Source organism: Mesoplodon bidens (assembly GCF_964165515.1).
Source record: "Mesoplodon bidens genome assembly, chromosome: 1".
In the NCBI taxonomy this organism is placed as follows: Eukaryota; Metazoa; Chordata; class Mammalia; order Artiodactyla; family Ziphiidae; genus Mesoplodon; species Mesoplodon bidens.
The window spans coordinates 27,890,473-27,911,113 of record NC_138176.1 but is presented as its reverse complement, the minus strand read 5'-3'; the positions used below and the strand labels follow the sequence as shown (position 1 = coordinate 27,911,113).

Sequence of the window (20,641 nt, the reverse complement as noted above, 5' to 3'; positions counted from 1 at the left end):
TACAGTTAAAAATCCTGTATAAAATATAAAAAGTATTACCTGAGGGCTCTGAAAATTAAACAAAAGCAGACAGATTATAGAGGGGAGTCAAAACTTGGAGAAACACCCACAAAAGTGGGTTTTCAGGGTTTCTTTTTTCCTATTTTTCTCTTGCAGGTTTGCCTCAAGATTCAGACAGTCACAGAGAGATGCATGATAGAGGAGTTGGGTGGATGGCTAAAACTTCAATAGAAAGCTCATCTTTCTGTAGACAGAAACCAGGAAAAGGGGCTTCTGCTACCCAGAGAACATAGAGGGAATCCTGGACAGACCAGGAGAAAGTTTTCCTCTAAGTCCGCATATGAAAGTTAGGCTCAGGGGAGCTGACCAAGCATGGAACAAATACAAAGTAGCAAAGCAAACCCTTTAAAAACTAAACTGCTATTTGAACTACAGTCCAGTCTCCTGAGTGGTGAGTATGTGGACCAGATCCAAAGTAGCATAGAAAGGGCTTTGAAAACTGAACTGATATTGGAACCACTACTTACAGAAAGTGAGAAAGAACCTGTGGTCTAACTGGATTGATTGCCTACTAATACCCAAAAAAAACCCAAAACCCTCCAGATTATAACTGAACCCTGAGTCTACACAACGTAAGAAAAATGTCCAGGATGTAATCCAAAATTACTCAACTTATAAGGAACCAGGACATACAAAGAACCAGGATATACAATAAAACAAGAAAATGTAACAAATTCTCAAGAGAAAAGACAAACAGATGCCTGATGTGACACAGATGTTAAAATTATCAAAGAGTTTTAGAGCAACTATTACAAATATGCTCCATTAGAAAAAGGCAAACATTCCTGAATGAATGGTAAGGTAGAACTGCTCAGGAGAGAAACTGAAACTATAAAAAGGAACCAATTAAAACATTTAGAAGTAAAACATATATTATGTAAAATAAAAAATTCTCTAGATGGACTTAATAGCAGAATGGATTGACACAGAAATCAGTAAACCTAAAGACAGAACAATAAGAAATTATTAAACATGAAGAACAGGAAAAAATGGGGGGAAAAACAGGGCCTCAGAGACCTGTGTAACAGTATCAGAAAGTCTCACATTTGTGTTATTGTAGTCCAAGAAGAAAGGGAGACAGAAATTAAGGGCAGAAAACAATTTGCAAAAGAGAATGGCTGGGGCTTCCCTGGTGGCATAGTGGTTAAGAATCCGCCTGCCAATGCAGGGGACACGAGTTCAAGCCCTGGTCCGGGAAGATCCCACATGCCACAGAGCAACTAAGCCCACGCGCCGCAACTACTGAACCTGCACTCTAGAGCCAGTGAGCCATAACTACTGAACCCGCGTGCCACAACTACTGAAGCCTGCGCGCCTAGAGCCCATGCTCTGCAACAAGAGAAGCCACCACCATGAGAAGCCCGTGCACTGCAACGAAGAGTAGCCCCCACTTGCTGCAACTAGAGAAAGCCTGCACACAGCAACAAAGACCCAATGCAGCCAAAAATAAATAAATAAATAATTTTAAAAAAGAATGGCTGAAAACTCCCAAATTTGGTGAGATTCAAGATCCTCAGCAAACCCCAAACAGGATAAACACAAAGAAAAACCAGGCCAAAACATATCATAATCAAACTTCTGAAAGCCAAAGATAAGGAAAAGTAATTTAAAAGAAGCGGGAGAAAAACAACATATTACAAACAAGGAAACATGATTCAAATGAACACAGATTTATTATCAGAAACCATACGGGCCAAAAAAAGGGGAATAACATCTTCAAAGTACTTAAAGGTAAGAACTATAACTCAATATCCTATATCCAGCAAAAATACCCTTCCGGAATGAAAGAAAACAAACAACAACAAAAAATCTTGTCACCAGAAGCCCAAAAAAATGCTACAGAAAATTCTTAAAGACTGTTGAGAAATGATATCAGAAAGGAATTTGGATCTTCAGGAATAAAAAGAGCAAAAGAAATGGAAAACATATAGGCAAATATAAAAAATATATTTTTCCCTCTGAAGTTCTTTAGGATTTGGATGATTGTCACAAGTGAAAATTATAGCATTGTCTGGTGGGGTTTTCAATGTAGATGTAATACATATGACAACTACAATATCAAAGTAAGTGTGGGGGGCTGGTGATTAAAGAACCCTATATAGTAGCAAAGCTTGTATATTTTACTGAAGTGGTACAACACTAACTCTAAAGTTGGCTGCATTTAGTGACTTGCTTCCAAAGAACAGAGCACGGAACAGGAGGGAAAAAGCAATCCTGCAGAGGAGAAACTTTGCAAACACTTCCTTAACCAAGTGATCAAGATTAACATCACCAGTGATTAAGTCATGTTAATAACATATACCCTTGATGTGATGAAAAGGCCACTCTGACACTGTGGCATTCTTCCCCCAAACGCATAACCTTAGTCCAACCATGAGTAAGTCATCAGACAAACCCAAATTGAAGAAGGTTCTCCTCAAAACTGTCAAGGCCATGAAAATGAGCAAACACTAAGAAACTGTCAGATAAAAAGAGACTAAGGAGACATCACGAGTAAATGTAGCAATGGATGAGATCCTGGAATACAAAAGGAACATTAGAGGAATTAGCAGAATCCAAATAAAGTCTAGAGTTTAGTATATATTTTTTTATTGTGGTAAAAAACACCAAACATCAAATTTACCACCTTAACTTATTTCTAATTGTACAGTTCAATGATGTAAAGTATATGTACACTGTTGTGAAACAGATCTCCAGAACCTTTTTGTCTCGTAGAACTGAAGCTCTGTACCTATTAAACAACTCCCTTTGCACCCTCTCCACCACGCCCGGTAACCACCATTCTGTATCCATGAATTTGACTACCTTGGATACTTCATATAGGTGGAAACCTTTTGTGACTGGCTTATTTCACTTAGCATAGTATACTCAACATTCATCCACATTGTAGCATGTAACAGGATTTCCTTCTTTTTAAAGGCTGCATAGCAACCCATTATATGTATATATCATATTTTATTTATCCATTCATCTGTTGATGGACATTTGGGTTGCTCCCATTTTTTGACAGTTGTGAATAGTGCTGCTATAAACACGGGTATGCAAATTTTTTTTTAATGGGCAAAAAATCTGAACAAGTCCTTCACCAAAGATATATGGATGGCAAATAAGAATAGGAAAAGATGCTCAACACCATTATTCATCAGGAAAATGCAAATTAAAACCATAATGAGATATCGCTACACACCTGTAAGAAGCCAAAAAAAAAAAAATGCCGGCTAGGATATGGAGTGACTACAACTCTTGCATACTGTTGTAAGTAATGTAAAATAGTACATCCACTTTGGAAAACAGTTTGGCGGTTTCTTATAAAGTTCAACATATACTTATATAATACCCAAAAATCCCATTCATAGGTATGTAATCAAGTGAAATGCAAACTTGTGTTCACATAAAACTGTGTACAAAAATGTTTACAGGGGCTTTATTTACAATCGCTAAAAACTGGAAACCTCCCAAATGTCCTTCCACTGATAAACGAATAAACTAAGGGGGCATATTCCCACAATGGAATATTATTCCATAATAAAAAGGAATGAACTACTGATACATGCAGCAACACGGATAACTTCAAACAAATTACTATGTATAAGAAGCCAGGGCTTCCCTGGTGGCGCAGTGGTTAAGAATCCGCCTGCGAATGCAGTGGACATGGATCCGAGCCGTGGTCTGGGAAGATCCCACGTGCCGCGGAGCAACTAAGCCCGTGCACCGCAACTACCGAAGCCAGTGCACCACAACTACTGAAGCCTGCGCACCCTAGAGCCTGTGCTCCACAACAAGAGAAGCCACAGCAATGAGAAGCCCACGTACAAAGAGTAGCCCCTGCTCACCACAACTAGAGAAAGCCCGCGCGCAGCAACAAAGACCCAAAGCAAACAAAAATAAAATAAATAAATAATGAATTAATTAAAAAAAAAAAAGAAGCCAGACTCAAAAGACTGTATGATTTTCTCCATATCTTTTTTTAGAAAAGGCAAAACCATGCGGACATGGAACAGATCAGTGGTTGCTAGGGATTGGGGTGGGTGGAAGAGTTGACCGCACAGGAGCACAAGAGAAGTTTTGAGATAGTGAAACCCTTCTATATCTTGATTTTCTGTGATAATTACACTTCCATATGCATTTGCTGAAACTCAGAATTGTACATTTAGGGTGAATTTTACCATATATGTAAATTATACCTCAAAAAACTTGACTTAAAACAAATGTTTTTTTCCACCAGAAGTTTCCTCATACTTTATACAAAATGGAGAGCACTGAAACATGCCACCTCCTCCTATTTGTTGTGTTTCATTTAGTGAAATTTTCACTTTCCTATTTGTACTTTCTTGGTTACCATTTTAACTCTGTTAGCAGATTTGAGCATTCCCAGATGTCCTCTCTTATCTTATTGCTGTGGCTACAAGTGTTTATCTCATTTGTGTATATGGCACAGCTGAGCAGGTAAGTCAGACGTCTATAAAATATCTCCTCCACTCCAACTATCTTTCCTTTCCTCACTGAAAGACATCTTTATTCATCTATTAATGGGTGCTAAAGCCTCTGGGGTAACTCTTCACCCTTGGAAAATCCTACATTCTTGAAAACAAGGACTTTGGTAAAACCGGGTACATGCAAACCACACCAGGGTACTCTGAGCACCTTTTGCCAATGGGAAGTTTGCCACAGGGTTCTCATGGAAGACTTCCTAGCTCCTAAAAAAAAGAGATGTGTGTCTTGATGTGACAAAGGGAACTTAATATTCTGAGGGGAGCTGACCTGATGCTAAAGCTATTACACTGAGAATAAGAGAGCAGGGAAATAGAAAAAATTCTGACCTCCTAGGCAATCCTTCTTTTCAACAGTTTGCTTCTACTCTTTCTCCAGGTATTTGTTCCAAATCCCCTCTACCTTTCTCATGATACAGAAGTCCCAAGCAAAATATGAAGTTTTCACGAAGAGACCCAATGAAAGGGATAAAGTAAATTAATCAACAGTGACAGAAACCAGGTCAGTGGTTGTCCAGGGATGGGGGGGTGAGGGATAGAGGTGGTAAAAGGGACATAAAGGGACACAAGGAAATTTTAGGGAGAGGATGGATATGTACATTATCTTGATTGTAATGACAGCTTCATGTGCATATACATATATATATGCTAAAACATTAAAAATTGTATACTTTAAAAGAATGCAGTTTGGGACTTCCCTGGCAGTCCAGTGGTTAAGACTCTGCGCTTCCACTGCAGGGGGCGTGGGTTCCATCCCTGGTTAGGGAACTAAGATCCCGTAGGCTGCATAGCACAGCCAAAAAATAAATAAAATTTTTTTTAAAAAACAGTGCAGTTTATTATATATCAATTACATCCCAATAAAGCTAATAAGTTGGAGGTTTTTTTTTTTTTTTTTTTTTTTTTTTTTTTTTTTTTGCGGTATGCAGGCCTCTCACTGTTGTGGCCTCTCCCGTTGTGGAGCACAGGCTCCGGACGCACAGGCTCAGCGGCCATGGCTCAGAGGCCTAGCCGCTCCGCGGCATGTGGGATCTTCCCAGACCGGGGCACGAACCCGTGTCCCCTGCATCGGCAGGCGGACTCTGAACCACTGCGCCACCAGGGAAGCCCAAGTTGGAGGTTTTTAATAGACAGCTTTATTGAGTGGCTTTCTGTTTCTGGGCACTATAAAGACCTTTCAAACCTAGGTAGGTTTGAGTAGCCTCTTCACTCAAACTTACAGGGATACATGACCTCTTTCAGAAGTAAGTTATACTCATTACAGCTACAGAGTAAATTTTCAGTGAGCCAATTACCAAAAGGTTTGCAAGAAAGATTTTTATCTAATGCCCACTTCCTCTTGTGAGTTATGCTAAAAATACCTAGGTACATTAAAACTCCTTAAAACCCTGTACCTCCTCAAATCACACAATGTTCCCTTGGGATCCAAGCTCTTTTGTTTGCTGCTGTCAACCCCCACCCACTCTCACTCTGATCTCACTGGTATTCACTAAATCCACAAGCCTCTCTATGCTCTCTCTTTCACAAACATCAAGAAAGGGCTACAGGGATGTTAACCAGCTTTCCACTGAGATGAATTCTGAGTTCCTGAAGGCAAAGGAGTCCACATATACTTTCTCATTGCCTGAGAAAAGGAGACTACACAGTTCTGTGCCAAGCAAGGGCACCAAGCAACTAGAGGAGAATCTTTTGTAGTCTTTTCCTCTCATATACCAAAAATCACAGCTGATGGGGAGAGAGGAATAAAAAGAAGACAGCTTACCCATGGAGTACAGGTTGTCAAAGCTCTGGTGCATGCGGATAATCTCATAGTAGAGTTCATCATAACTACTGGGGGTGGGCAGGAATGTATCGCCATATGTGATAAACATATTAAATAGGTTCACAATCTAAAAAAGAAGCAAAAGCCCATAAGCAGGTATCATACTATGAAGACCAGAAGGATATTATCAGTAGTGTGCTATAGCCAGCTCTTATCATCTTGCAAGAGTAAACTGTTAAATTTTCAGAAATTTTGTGAGCTGGTTATTACAGTCATTATTAAAAATTAACTTATATAAACTTGCAATTCAATAAATTATATTAAAATAAAGTAATAAGTACTCAAAACTCACCACTTTCTAATTATTTTCTACTCTTTAGTATTATCAATGCTCTTGAAATTAATTTACACCTCTTATATCTGTGTGGTGGGAACATCATATAATGATGTGTTACCATTATCTCATGAAAGAGCCCCAGGTTCTCCAAAGACATAGGTGAAAGTGGGGAGCACCAGTGTAGAGATTCTGATCCAAAGGGAAAATAAAGGCCTGGTTTTCCCAATGGCTTAATCCCTAAAATACCAGCTCCTGTCTCAAACCAGCCCATTTCTGCCTTAGGGTACAGCTTCATAAAAATAAATATATTTTTTTGCTACTCACCATAAGGGCTAAGGTAAAAATGTTGTGTTTGGCCAAAAGTACGGTCTCATTTGACATAAGGAACTTCAGCAAATTTATCAAGGCTTAAAAAGGAAAAAAAGAAAAAAAAAGAAGGAAAGGCATCAATAAGGTAATCAAAGCATAATCAATAAAGTTTTTAAATGAAAGCAATGAAAGTAAACTAGCTCTACAGAAATCCAAAGAGGGCTAAAATGAGTACATCACAGCTACTAATGACTTTTTAAAAGCAGGCAAAGTAGGTGTATTTGAAGAAAGCACTGACCTTCCCAAGCACATGTCTGCTTATCTGCCCACAGGTTTTTAAAAATCTACTTATTGCCACTTCGTAAACAGCAATTGAGCTCAGAAATTTGACTATAAAATGGACATTTTGGTGTTCCAAATTTACTCCTGCATGGTGATTTCCACATCAAATTTGCTCAGTTTATTGAGTGTCCCCTTCTCACCCTAGGATGCTAGCATCCCAAGTCACCAAGTTTTAGTTATGTAACTGTTTCAAACATCACTGCTAAGAAGGAAATGTTTTAATTCTAACTGGTCAACAGATGTGCCAGATATACTGTAGAACCTACTGCTTCAGCTCTGGATAAGAAAGGAGCTCATGGACCAGAGGGCACACAGCAGAAGCAAGAAGAACTACAATCCTGCAGCCTGTGGAACAAAACCACATTCACAGAAAGACAGTCAAGATGAAAAGGCAGAGAGCTATGTACCAGATGAAGGAACAAGATAAACCCCAGAAAAACAACTAAATGAAGTGGAGATAGGAAACCTTCCAGAAAAAGAATTCAGAATAATGATAGTGAAGATGATCCAGGACCTCAGAAAGAGAATGGAGGCAAAGACAGAGAAGATGCAAGAAATGTTTAACAAAGACCTAGAAGCATTAAAGAACAAACAAACGGAGATGAACAATACAATAACTGAAATGAAAACTACACTAGAAGGAATCAATAGCAGAATAACTGAGGCAGAAGAACGGATAAGTGACCTGGAAGACAGAATGGTGGAAGTCACTGCCGCAGAACAGAATAAAGAAAAAAGAATGAAAAGAATGAAAAGAAATGAAGACAGCCTAAGAGACCTCTGGGACAATATTAAATGCAACAACATTTGCACTATAGGGGTCCCAGAGGAGAAGAGAGAGAGAAAGGACCCGAGAAAATACCTGAAGAGATTAGAGTCGAAAACTTCCCTAACATGGGAAAGGAAAGAGCCACCCAAGTCCAGGAAGCGCAGAGAGTTCCAGGCGGGATCAACCCAAGTAGAAACACACCGAGACACATAGTAATCAAATTGACAAAAATTAAAGACAAAGAAAAATTACTGAAAGCAACAAGGGAAAAACGACCAATGTCATACAAGGGAACTCCCATAAGGTTAACAGCTGATTTCTCAGCAGAAACTCTACAAGCCAGAAGGGAGTGGCATGGTATATTTAAAGTGATGAAAGGGAAGAACCTACAACCAAGACTACTCTACCTGGCAAGGATCTCATTCAGATTTGATGGAGAAATCAAAAGTTTTACAGACAAGCAAAAGCTAAGATTTCAGCACCACCAAACCAGCTCTACAACAAATGCTAAAGGAACTTCTCTAAGTGGGAAACACAAGAGAAGAAAAGGACCTACAAAAACAAACCCATAACAATTAAGAAAATGGCCATAGGAACATACATATTGATAATTGCCTTAAACGTGAATGGATTAAATGCTCCAACCAAAACACAGAGGCTTGCTGAATGGATACAAAAACAAGACCCATATATAAGCTGTCTACAAGAGACCCACTTCAGACCTAGGGACACACACAGACTGAAAGTGAGGGGATGGAAAAAGATATTCCATGCAAATGGAAATTAAAAGAAAGCTGTAGTAGCAATACTCATATCAAATAAAATAGACTTTAAAATAAAGAATGTTACAAGAGACAAGGAAAGGACTTCCCTGGTGACGCAGTGGTTGAGAGTCCGCCTGCCCATGCAGGGGACACGGGTTCGTGCCCCAGTCCGGGAAGATCCCACATGATGCGGAGCGGCTGGACCCGTAAGCCATGGCCGCTGAGCCTGCGCATCCAGAGCCAGTGCTCTGTAACGGGAGAGGCCACAACAGTGAGAGACCCGCGTACCACAAAAAAAAAAGAGAGAGAGACAAGGAAGGACACTACATAATGATCAAGGGATCAATCCAATAAGAAGATATAACAATTATAAATATATGTGCACCCAACATAGGAGCACCTCAATACATAAGGCAACTGCTAACAGCTATAAAAGAGGAAATCGACAGTAACACCATAATAGTGGGAGACTTTAACACCTCATTTACACCAATGGACAGATCATCCAGACAGAAAATTAATAAGGAAACACAAGCTGTAAATGACACAAGAGACCAGATAGATTTAATTGATATTTATAGAACATTTCATCCAAAAACAGCAGATTACACTTTCTTCTCAAGTGCACATGGAACATTCTCCAGGATAGATCACATCTTGGGTCACAAATCAAGCCTCAGTAAATTTAAGAATATTGAAATCATATCAAGCATCTTTTCTGACCACAACGCTAGATTAGAGGTCAATTACAGGGGAAAAAAGCATAAAAAACACAAACACCTGGAGGCTAAACAATACGTTACTAAATAACCAAGAGATCACTGAAAAAATCAAAGAGAAAATCAAAAAATACCTAGAGACAAATGACAACAAAAACACGATGATCCAAAACCTATGGGATGCAGCAAAAGCAGTTCTAAGAGGGAAATTTATAGCAATACAATTCTACCTCAAGAAATAAGAAAAATCTCAAATAAACAATCTAACCTTACACCTAAAGGGACTAGAGAAAGAAGAACAAACAAAACCCAAAGTTAGCAGAAGGAAAGAAATCATAAAGATCAGAGAAGAAATAAAAGAAATAGAAACAAAGAAAACAATAACAAAGATCAATAAAACTAAAAGCTGGTTCTTTGAGAAGATAAACAAAACTGATAAACCATTAGCCAGACTCATCAAGAAAAAGAGGGAGAGAACGCAAATCAACACAATTAGAAATGAAAAAGGAGAAGTTACAACAGACACTGCAGAAATACAAAGCATCCTAAGCGACTACTACAAGCAACTCTGTGCGAATAAAAAGGACAACCTGGAAGAAATGGACAAATTTATAGAAAGGTATAACCTTCCAAGACTGAACCAGGAAGAAACAGAAAATATGAACAGACCAATCACAAGTAATGAAATTGAAACTGTGATTTAAAATCTTCCAACAATCAAAAGTCCAGGACCAGATGGCTTCACAGGTGAATTCTATCAAACATTTAGAGAAGAGCTAACACCCATCCTCCTCAAACTCTTTCAAAAAACTGCAGAGGAAGGAACACTCCCAAACTCATTCTATGAGGCCACCATCACCCTGATACCAAAATCAGACCAAGATACTACAAAAAAAGAAAATTACAGACCAATATCACTGAAGAATATAGATACAAAAATCCTCAGCAAAATACTAGCAAACCGAATCCAACAACACATTAAAAGGATCATATACCATGATCAAGTGGGATTTATCCCAGGGATGCAAGGATTCTTCAATATATGCAAATCAATCAATGTGATACACCATATTAACAAACTGAAGAAGAAAAACCATATGATCATCTCAGTAGATGCAGAAAAAGCTTTTAACAAAATTCAACACCGATTTATGATAAAAACTCTCCAGAAGGTGGGCATAGAGGGAACCTACCTCAACATAATAAAGGCCATATATGACAAACCCATAGCAAACATCATTCTCAATGGTGAAAAACTGAAAACATTTCCTCTAAGATCAGGAACAAGACAAGGGTGCCCACTCTCACCACTAATATTCAACATAGTTTGGGAAGACCTAGACACTGCAATCAGAGAAGAAAAAGAAATAAAAGGAATACAAATTGGAAAAGAAGAAGTAAAACTGTCACTGTTTGCAGATGACATGATACTATACATAGAGAATCCTAAAGAGGCCACCAGAAAACTACTAGAGCTAATCACTGAATTTGGTAAAGTTGCAGGATACAAAATTAATGCACAGAAATCTCTTGCATTCCTATACACTAATGATGAAGAATCTGAAACAGAAATTAAGGAAACACTCCCGTTTACCACTGCAACAAAAAGAATAAAATACCTAGGAATTAAAAAAAAAAAAAAAAAGAAAGGAGCTCATGAAGGAAAACAAAGCCCTTAACTATACTAAGTATTCAAACAAAAGTGCAGCTGGCTCTGTCCTCTCTTGACTGTGACAACATTTACTGAAAAGGTCCCCTTTTTGCCTTGTAATCTTTAATGAGGGGAGAGAGTGCTAAAACCCACGCAATCTCAGTCATGAGACTGACTGACTGCCAAGTCCCTAGGTTAAAGTGCAGCTTTAAAGACAGTTTTGCAAATAAATATTAAGCATAAAATAATTTACCAGTTGCCTTATACTCTCTCAACTAAGACTATAAAATAAATTCTGCTTCTCTGCCCATCATGACTACTGCCCCTGTACCTATTTCCCCTGTTTGATGGGGAACTATAAAGAAGGGGTTCAGCAGCTGCAAGTATTTGATGTTCCTTTTGTCTTCTCCCCCTCAACCCTTCCTACTTCCACAGACACACAAAAAAGGCTTGACCTCTCCTTTTCTAAGACCATATCTGCTTCTTTGCCAGCAAAGAAATCCATTCTCCCATGCTGTATAAGCTTTGTGTGAAGTTTACTACTCTTAGAAAAGAGATGTGAGCTTTGATTTGAAACAGCAGGGAATGATGAGTAGAAGTAAGTCTCTCCAGACACTTGCTGCCTGCCACACAACACCCCTCACTCTCAATCCTCTAAAAGCACAGGTACAGTAAAGAAACAGCAGGCAAAAGTACAAGAGTTTGTCTACATTCTGTTTCTAAAGCCTGGACCTTCCCTTCAAATACAAAAAAAAAAAAAGAAGCCTTGCTAGGGATGAAGGAGATAGGCATCCTCATTTATGAACTCTTCACCCTGACTCAAGTTCTCTGAGGTTTCATAATGGAAAGGCAAATGATAGGCAGCTGGCCCTTTTGATGTTGTCTGTTAACAAGTGATCTATTGGACTAGACCCAAAAAAAGCTCCATGGGAGCCCATTCTGGATCACACAACCTGCTTAGCTCCTACTAGGAGCCCAGAAAATGAAGGGGACTAGCTAAAATCCACATAAAGATGACTAACCCAAGGGAATTCCCTGGTGGTCCAGTGGTTAGGACTCAGCGCTTTCACTGCCATGGCCTGGGTTCACTCTCTGGTCAGGGAACTAAGATCATGCAAGTCGCGCAGCACGGCAGTTGGGGTGGGGGGGCACTAATCCAGCCCAAACCTCTCACCTTAATGAGTAGGGGCTGCCCAGTCCACCCCCTAACCCCAGAGCTTAGAAAAGCCCTATTAATGGATAAATCACCTGACAATAAGACTCCTTAAACTCACTGGAGACAAGAGAAAAGGATGGGTAACACACGTGGCACTCTGCAAAACATAATGGCTAGATAGGGACAAAGCTGCTTTTGCACATGTCCAATCAAGGAGGGCTTTTGTCCCAGGCACACACAGCACAAAGATGCAGCCTCAGCAGTGGTTATGCGGTAATTAAGGGGTAGGAAACCTGGAGAAAAGGAAGTGAGAGCAATGATTTATTGCTCCTCTGCTAGACTACAGCTAGTCTTGATCTCTGGGATTCAGAGTCAGGGATGACAAAGTGATAAATATGAGGGGAGGAAGAGCAATTCTGGCACAGGCCAAGAGGTGGCCTGTGTCCCAACTGCCGCAGACGTCAGCAGAGCCAAACAGTATTGAGAAGGAGAGTCCGGCACTTCAATACTCTGAGAGTCAGTGTCAGGGGAAACCTGCATTCTGCCCCTGACAATTCAGGTCAGACCCCCTACCCTCTAAAAAAAGCCAGGGTTTTCTTACCTGGAAGTTATCATTCTCTAGAGGGAATTTAATAGGCAGCTAAAATGAACAAAGCAACCTTAAAATTGGCTCCCACAAGCCTCTTACATCAGGGACCACGATTCCTCTTCAAGAAGGAATGTCCCAAGGGGGCTTCCCTGGTGGCGCAGTGGTTGAGAGTCCACCTGCCAGTGCAGGGGACACGGGTTTGTGCCCCGGTCCGGGAGGATCCCACATGCCGCAGAGCGGCTGGGCCCGTGAGCCATGAGCCTGCACGTTTGGAGCCTGTGCTCCGCAATGGGAGAGGCCACAACAGTGAGAGGCCCGCGTCCCACAAAAAAAAAAAAAAAAGGAAGGAATGTCCCAAATATCTCATAAAATAATTCTTTTTTCCTTCAACATCTGACTTTGCACTCATTCTATCAACTGTTCAGTGTCCTTCACACATCACTACACACACATTGTCTTCTATCCTCTGACCCGAAGTGATGGGAGTTCAAAGTCTGTGAGGCCTTGACATAGCTGATTTTAGACTTTTAGAGCTAGAAAGGACCTTAGAGGTAATTTAATCCAACTCCCTCATTTTTTGGATTCGAAAACAACCCCCCACCACCACGCCAACTAGTTAGTGACTAAGCAGGGACTAGAACCTGGTCTCCTGGTTAGTGTTCTTTCTACCATTCCATTAAGATAAGATTAAACAAATAAAGGTGCTAGATGCAGTCAAATGTTAAAGGGAAGGAAGCTTATGTATAAATGGTGTGCTTGGACTTGCTGACTATACTGTTACCAACACTTCTCTAGACTCTGGTTTATAACTTTCTCCACCTACTGGCTGCTCCAAGGTTATTTTCATGTATCTGATCCCCTCCTTTTCTTGGTCTTCAACTACTTATTAGAGTAAAGATGTTTAACACCTCATTATTACCTTTCTTCTACTCACTCTCAACACTAAAAAATACCCAATAGCTTTTCTCAGCATAAACTGCCTCAGCAGGCCCTCTACATCGGCTCTTATCTCTCTCCTTTAAATCTCACCTTTCACACACCTCTATCTCCCTTTCTGTTTCTGCTTCCTCTCTAGTATCTTTAAAAAATAATAATAATAAATGTCAACTAAAACTGTTCCTATTTCCCTCACTCAGGGTTGCCTCCTTCAAAATTATGTACTGAACATGGAATATGATCAGATCTGGACTTCAAATGGAGCCAAGATCTCCCTTCTTTATGCAAAATCAGAACTGAAACAAAAAAAAAAACATGAGTATAAACAATTAATAGCCAGGCTTATTCATAAGCTATTATGGTATAGTGCTATGAACAGTGTTTAACTGCAGGCCAGAGAATAGCCTTGGGCCAGGGGCAGGTTCAAGGACAGCAGAGATCTGGTACTCAGGATCTCGGTGCCAACACACAAGTAGCACAGAGCTCATGTTGGCTGACTCCTGGCTCACCACTCTCCACACACACACATTTTTAGAAAACTGTCCTTGATCCACTTGTCCACTTGGTGCCATCTGGGCACATAACCAACCAAACTGTCACAGAAGTAACAGTACATAGAGGGAAGAGTTAAGATAACTACAAAAGATAAGGGGTTGGTTGTATAAACGTAGTATTGTTAATTAGTCATATGTCTGTAAGAGTTTGGTATCAAGTACAATACGTGTTGTAGTCATTGTGAAGATAAGAGGGGCAGGATAGACTTTTTTTTTCTTTTCAATTTAACCCTTTGGTTTACCATGTTTCTAATTTTTAAATAATAGTTTTAAAAGGAAGCAGGGGAGAAGAGACTAACACAAGCTCTTCCTCACCAAAGACATGATCCTTAGTCTGAGAGGTTTCCAAAGAAAAAGGGTCTATGTTATAGAAACCCATTACTGTGTAAACAGTTTTGCCCATTAGGTGAGCAGTGGCTACTCATCCACAAAACAGAATGGCACAGGGACTTCCCTGGTGGCTCAGTGGTTAAGAATCTGCCTGTCAATGCAGGGGACACGGATTCGAGCCCTGGTCCGGGAAGATCCCACATGCCGCGGAGCAACTAAGCCCGTGCGCCACAACTACTGAGCCTGCACTCTAGAGCCCTCGAGCCACAACTACTGAGCCCACGTGCCACAACTACTGAAGCCCACGTGCCTAGAGCCCGTGCTCAGCAACAAGAGAAGCCACCGCAATGAGCAGCCTCTGCACCACAACAAAGAGTAGTCCCTGTTCGCCACAACTAGAGAAAGCCCACACGCAGCAACAAAGACTCAATGCAGCCAAAAATTAATTAATTAATTAATTAATTAAAAAAAAAAACAGAATGGCACAGCTTACTGCAGAATCTTTTCAGATGAGGACAAGCTTGGTGGTTGAGACCTTCCAGGCCTTAACAGACAATTCTCATTGGCCCCCATCCTTCACAGCCCCAGGAGTAGGCTGTCCCAAAACACCAATGCCAGATAGATAAATCATATAGAGAAACTCATCACATCTTTCTGCTGAATGACAACAACTACAAGTCAATAACTGTGTCAGAAGCTCACACAAAGTACAGTGGTCCCTCGGCATCCACAGCGGGGATGGGGGGATGGGGAGCGGGGATGGGGGGATGGGGCGTGGAGATTGTTTCCAGGACCCTCCACAGATACCAAACTCCATAGATGCTCAAGTCCTTTATATAAAATGATGTAGTATTTGCAGTGTAACCTACACACATCTTCCTGGATAATTTAAATCATCTCTGTAGATTACTTATAATACCTAATATAATGTAAATGCTATGTAAATAGTTGCCAGCATGCAGCAAATTCAAGTTTTGCTTTTTGGAACTTTCTGGAATTTTTTTTTCAAATATTTTTGATCCATGGTTGGTTGAATCTGTGGATGCAGATATGGAGAAACAACTGTATCTCAAACCTTCCTCTTTTCTACTGTGCTCCACCTGATACCTTAAAAAGAGACACTTAACTACAGAAATCACCTCTCCCAAACTGTATTCTCATCTCTTTTCAAAGGGAGAAACACAAAAGTCATAAATGGCAAGGGAGGTAACATTTATTAGGTGTCTGCTAGATGCTAGGCCTCATGTAAAGCACTTAAAGTACATCATTCTCACTGAATCCTATTAATTATCCAATGAAGTAGGTATTAGTGGTCCCAATTAACAGATAACCAAACTGAAATTCAGAAAGATTAAATAAGTTACCCAAAGCCACATACTAGTTGAAGTTAAGTTACATTAAGGGCAACATACCAAGAAGAAGGTCCATGAACTCCCCCTGCTGAGGTCTATGAAACTGTACTGGTTCCTCCTAAACTTCATTTAAAAAAAACTCTTGTTGGGACTTCCCTGGTGGTCCAGTGGTAAGGAATCCACCTTACAATGCAGGGGACTCGGGTTCGGTCCCTGATCAGGGAACTATGATCCCACATGCCACAGGGGCAACTAAGCCTGCACACCACAACTACTGAGCTGGCGTGCCACAACTACAGAGCCCACTCGCCCTGGAGCCCTCGCGCCACAGCTAGAGAAGGAAAAACCTGCATGCCACAACTAGAGAAAAGCCCACGCGTTGCAACGAAAAGATCCCGCATGCCTCAACGAAGATCCCACGTGCCACAACTAAGACCTGACGCAGCCATAAATAATAAATAAATAAATAATAAATCTTTAAAAACAAACATTTGTAGAGTGTGCAGGAGCAAGCTATCTAGGGCCAATACCTATATTTGCCACCCAAAACCATAACTTTAGTCAAAACTCCACTTAATCAGCCCCTCACACATCCAAGTGACCAAAAGAAAAATCATGTAAGTTCAAGTCCATCTCTCTTGTAAGCGTCTCAGGATTTCACTCCACTGACCTAAGACACTTTAACCTGCACACTCTCAAAAACAAGAGGTTGAAAGCAAGGACTCAAGTATTCGTGCATCAGTATTCATAACAGCATTATTCACAATAGCCAAAAGGTGGAAGCAATACAAGAATCCATTGACACATGAATAGATAAACAAAATGTGGTATATACATACATTCGAATATTATTCAGCCTGAAAAAGGAAATTCTGACACATGCTACTACATGGATGAAACATGAAGATATTATGCTAAGTGAAAAATGTCAGTCACAAAAGGACAAATACTGTATAATTCGATTTATATGCAGAGCCTAGAGAAGTCAAATTCATAGAGACAGGAAGTAGATTGGTGGTTGCCAGGGGTGTGGAGAGGGGGGAACGCAGACTTATTGTTTGATGGATACAGTTTCAGTTTAAGAAAATTTTAAAAATTCTGGAGATGGAAGGTAGAGATGGTTGCACAGCAATGTGAATGTACTTAATGCCAATGAACTGTACACTTAAAATGGTAAATTTTATGTATGTTTTACCAATTAACAAACAAGAGGCCAATGTTTTTCTTTCCACAGACACTAGCATGAGCCCTGCAAACACTCCATCCCAACTTTCTGTAACCTCAGTGTAACTGATGAGCTGAAATCTACATCATGGTACACAATACTGAGTATAGGGCTAAACATACAAAGGTGTTTCCTTTTTGATGGGGAAAAGAAAAGGAGCCAAATATACTCAATCAACAGAGAGCCATGGATCTTGAGCAGGAATGCAAATTGAAAATGAACACTGGACAGCCTTCAAGACAATACTATGGCAGTCCTCAGAATAATAATCAGTTTATAATCAAAGCTAACAATGTACCGAAGTACAGTTGACCCTTGAACAACATGGGTTTGAACTGCATGGGTCCACTTATATTTGTATTTTTGAAAATAAATGCGTACTATGGTACTTCATGATCCGTGGTTGGTGAATCCACAGATGTGAGACCGTGGATACGGAGGGCAGACTGTAAAGTTACAGGTGGATTTTTGACAGGGTTGGAGGGAGTAGTGGGCAGTGTTAGCACCCCAAACCTTCAACTTGTTTAAGGGTCAACTATACTAACAATATTCTAGGAAATCCTTAGGGATCCTGGGTTTGCCTCCTAATCTTTTCTATTTCTACTAAATGAGGATCAAGAGACCTGGCTCCAAATACTCTTAATCTGCACTGAGTGAAAAACAGAGAAGTTGTATCAGTGAAACATTTCAAGTGTTACATTACACATTCAATAAGTTTAAGTTGTAGGGAAGTGGGTGCTCCATACACACTTGTTTCTTCATTGGAAAGTCTTTTCCACCAGGCACTTTGAAAATTTAGTTTCTGGGTTTGCTTTCAGGAACTACAAACTGGCTGCAACTGCTGCCTCTTTTTGTTCCCCTAATTAATTTATTTATTTATTTATTTATTTATTCATGGCTACATTGGGTCTTCGTTGTTGCGTCTTAGTTGTTGCACGCAGGCTTTCTCGACTTGCAGCGAGCAGGGTACCCCCCTCTCGACTGCTACTCTTTGTTGCGGTGCGTGGGCTTCTCATTGCAGTGGCTTCTCTTGTTGCAGAGCTTGGGCTCTAGGCGCACAGGCCTCAGAAGTTGTGGCACGCGGGCTCAGCAGTTGTGGCTCACGGGCTCTAGAGCACAGGCTCAATAGTTGTGGTGCATGGACTTAGTTGCTCTGCGGCGAGTGGGATCTTCCTGGACCTGGGCTCAAACCCGTGTCCCCTGCATTGGCAGGCAGATTCTCAACCACTGTGCCACCAGGGAAGTCCCCAGCTGCCTCTTTTGACCCTGTACTAGAGGCAAGTGTCAGGCTCCTACTTAGCTCTGGCCCTAGTTTCTTTCCTTGGAGAATCTTGTGCATCAAATACGGCAGGAGTGTACAGACGTTCTGACTTTTCTGTATGCAGACTCAAGTGGAATAAAGCAGAGTGCGCAGGTTCTGAGAAGCTGCGCCAGGAATGAGTACCTTGATGGTTCCCTAGTCCCAAAAGGACAAAAGCAGCCAGAGGCAAAAGCAGCCAATCTGTTTCTCAAATGAGAAGAGCTCAGTACCACCCACCTGAGAATCCTGCTGTCTTACACTGGGCCCTGTCACTCCACAAGGAACCTTGTTCACAGAACTGTTCCTAGCATTAATGTACCCCACACAATGAGGACTTTCCCAGACTTTTTCCTATCCTGCTTTGAATTCAAGGGGAGGAAAAGAAGGTAGCAAGTAGCAAGCAGCAAACCATGTTGCCGTGTAGGAGAGTGGAATGAATAATGGATATGGGAACTTCTCCAGAACTAAAACCTGTCCCGGACATTGAAGTAAACCAGGTGCAGAGAGGAACAAGCCAACCACAGGAAGATACAATTAAGTGGTAGCTCAGCGCCTGTCTCAGAGAAGCAGAGGGTAGGTTTAATTACAAAACCAAGTGAATGACATCTAAATAAGATTAAAAACAGGAAGGAAACACAGAGCCTCCAGCAGAGCACAAATAAATGTCTCCAAAGAATCAGGTCAGAGAGAGCTGTCTGTTTGAACAGCTTTTACATGCTATGAAGAGAAAGAGATAGAAAGCAAAGTCAGGACTCATCTAGGCCCTATTTTGTGGCCTCGCATGGAGCTAGGATGAGATGCCACAGATCCCAGGTCAAAACCCGATCATTAGGGGAAATGGATAATTTCACAGTGACTGACAGAAGAGAAATATTTAGCTCCCCACTTGCTTAGGAGAGAGGTGGAAGAACTCAAAGGACAGGCTAGAAATAGCACTAGTGTAACAAGTCAATGCCTCCAAAACCCCAGAGGCACTATAAACTCTAGCCAATTCTAGCAACTCTGGACAAAATCACCAATTACTCAGGGACATTGCCAGCAATCAGCAGGCTCATTGTCGGTCAGCCAAGTGGCACAGGAAGGACTCAGAAACCAACACTTACCAGCAGAATAATTTAAAAATACACTAGGTGGCTTCTCAGAATACAGGCAACTGTCTGGCTGCAAACCCAAGCACCTCACTGAAACAGAGACCAATGAATCAAACAAGAAAATGAAATGGCTTTGGCTCTATGCTATGAGCCTCTCCAGGTGAACAGAGCACAAAAGTCAGTATATCCAGTGGGAGGAGTCTGGGAAGGTGGCAAAGCATGAAACGCCAGGAATCTCTCTTCCCACCTAGGCAGTAACTGCACTGGCAGAATCTGTCTGATGTAACTGTTTTAGAACTCTGGACTCTGATGAAGGTTTGCAACATCCAGAGGAAAACCTGGATGGTAAATTTGGTTCATTTTGGTCAATTTCAACTCGTAGTACATTAGCAGCTACCTATCACCCAATCCCGGGCCTGTGGTAAGCAGCTGTGCACCTGTTTCTGAAGCAGCTTGCACACAGCTTGCAGGAGCTAGGGTGGGCAAAAAGGGACCTGTCTTCCAGATACTGGGGATCTGTGCTATGATCACTGATTGCTGCTTCTGATCACAGAGGTGCAGACAAAGAGGTGGGCAGCCATTTTTGTTGCACCTCCCCTCATTGTTGCAAGCCCTTCCCCCTCCTGATAAGTGACTTCCAGATTTAAGGGGCCAGTGCCCCTTTTTTCCCCACCTTCATTTTTTGCTTTTCCCCTTTCAGGAGCCAGACATTAAAAACTAGAATATTCGACATAAATGAACCCATCTAAGAAACAGAAACAGACTCACAGACCTAGAGAACAGATTTGTGGTTGCCAAGGTGGGGGGTGGGTGCGGGGGGAGTAAGGGAGAGAGTGATTGGGAGTTTGGGGTTAGCAGATGCAAACTGTGATATACAGAATAGATAAACAACAAGGTCCTACTGT

General features: G+C 41.0%; 1 protein-coding gene across 5 annotated transcripts in view; it reads right to left on the bottom strand.

Annotated features, from left to right (window-relative positions):
* The window catches only part of ARMH3 (armadillo like helical domain containing 3), a 180,545-nt gene that overhangs the window by 86,987 nt on the left and 72,917 nt on the right, over positions 1–20,641 (bottom strand). For all 5 annotated transcript variants that reach the window (XM_081228629.1, XM_081228626.1, XM_081228627.1 and 2 more), the window contains exons 21-22: positions 6,974–7,056; positions 6,313–6,439 (exon numbers count right to left, since the gene is read on the bottom strand). In XM_081228629.1, coding sequence (XP_081084755.1) covers positions 6,313–6,439; positions 6,974–7,056 — 210 coding nt within the window. The remainder of the gene's footprint in view (positions 1–6,312; positions 6,440–6,973; positions 7,057–20,641) is intronic.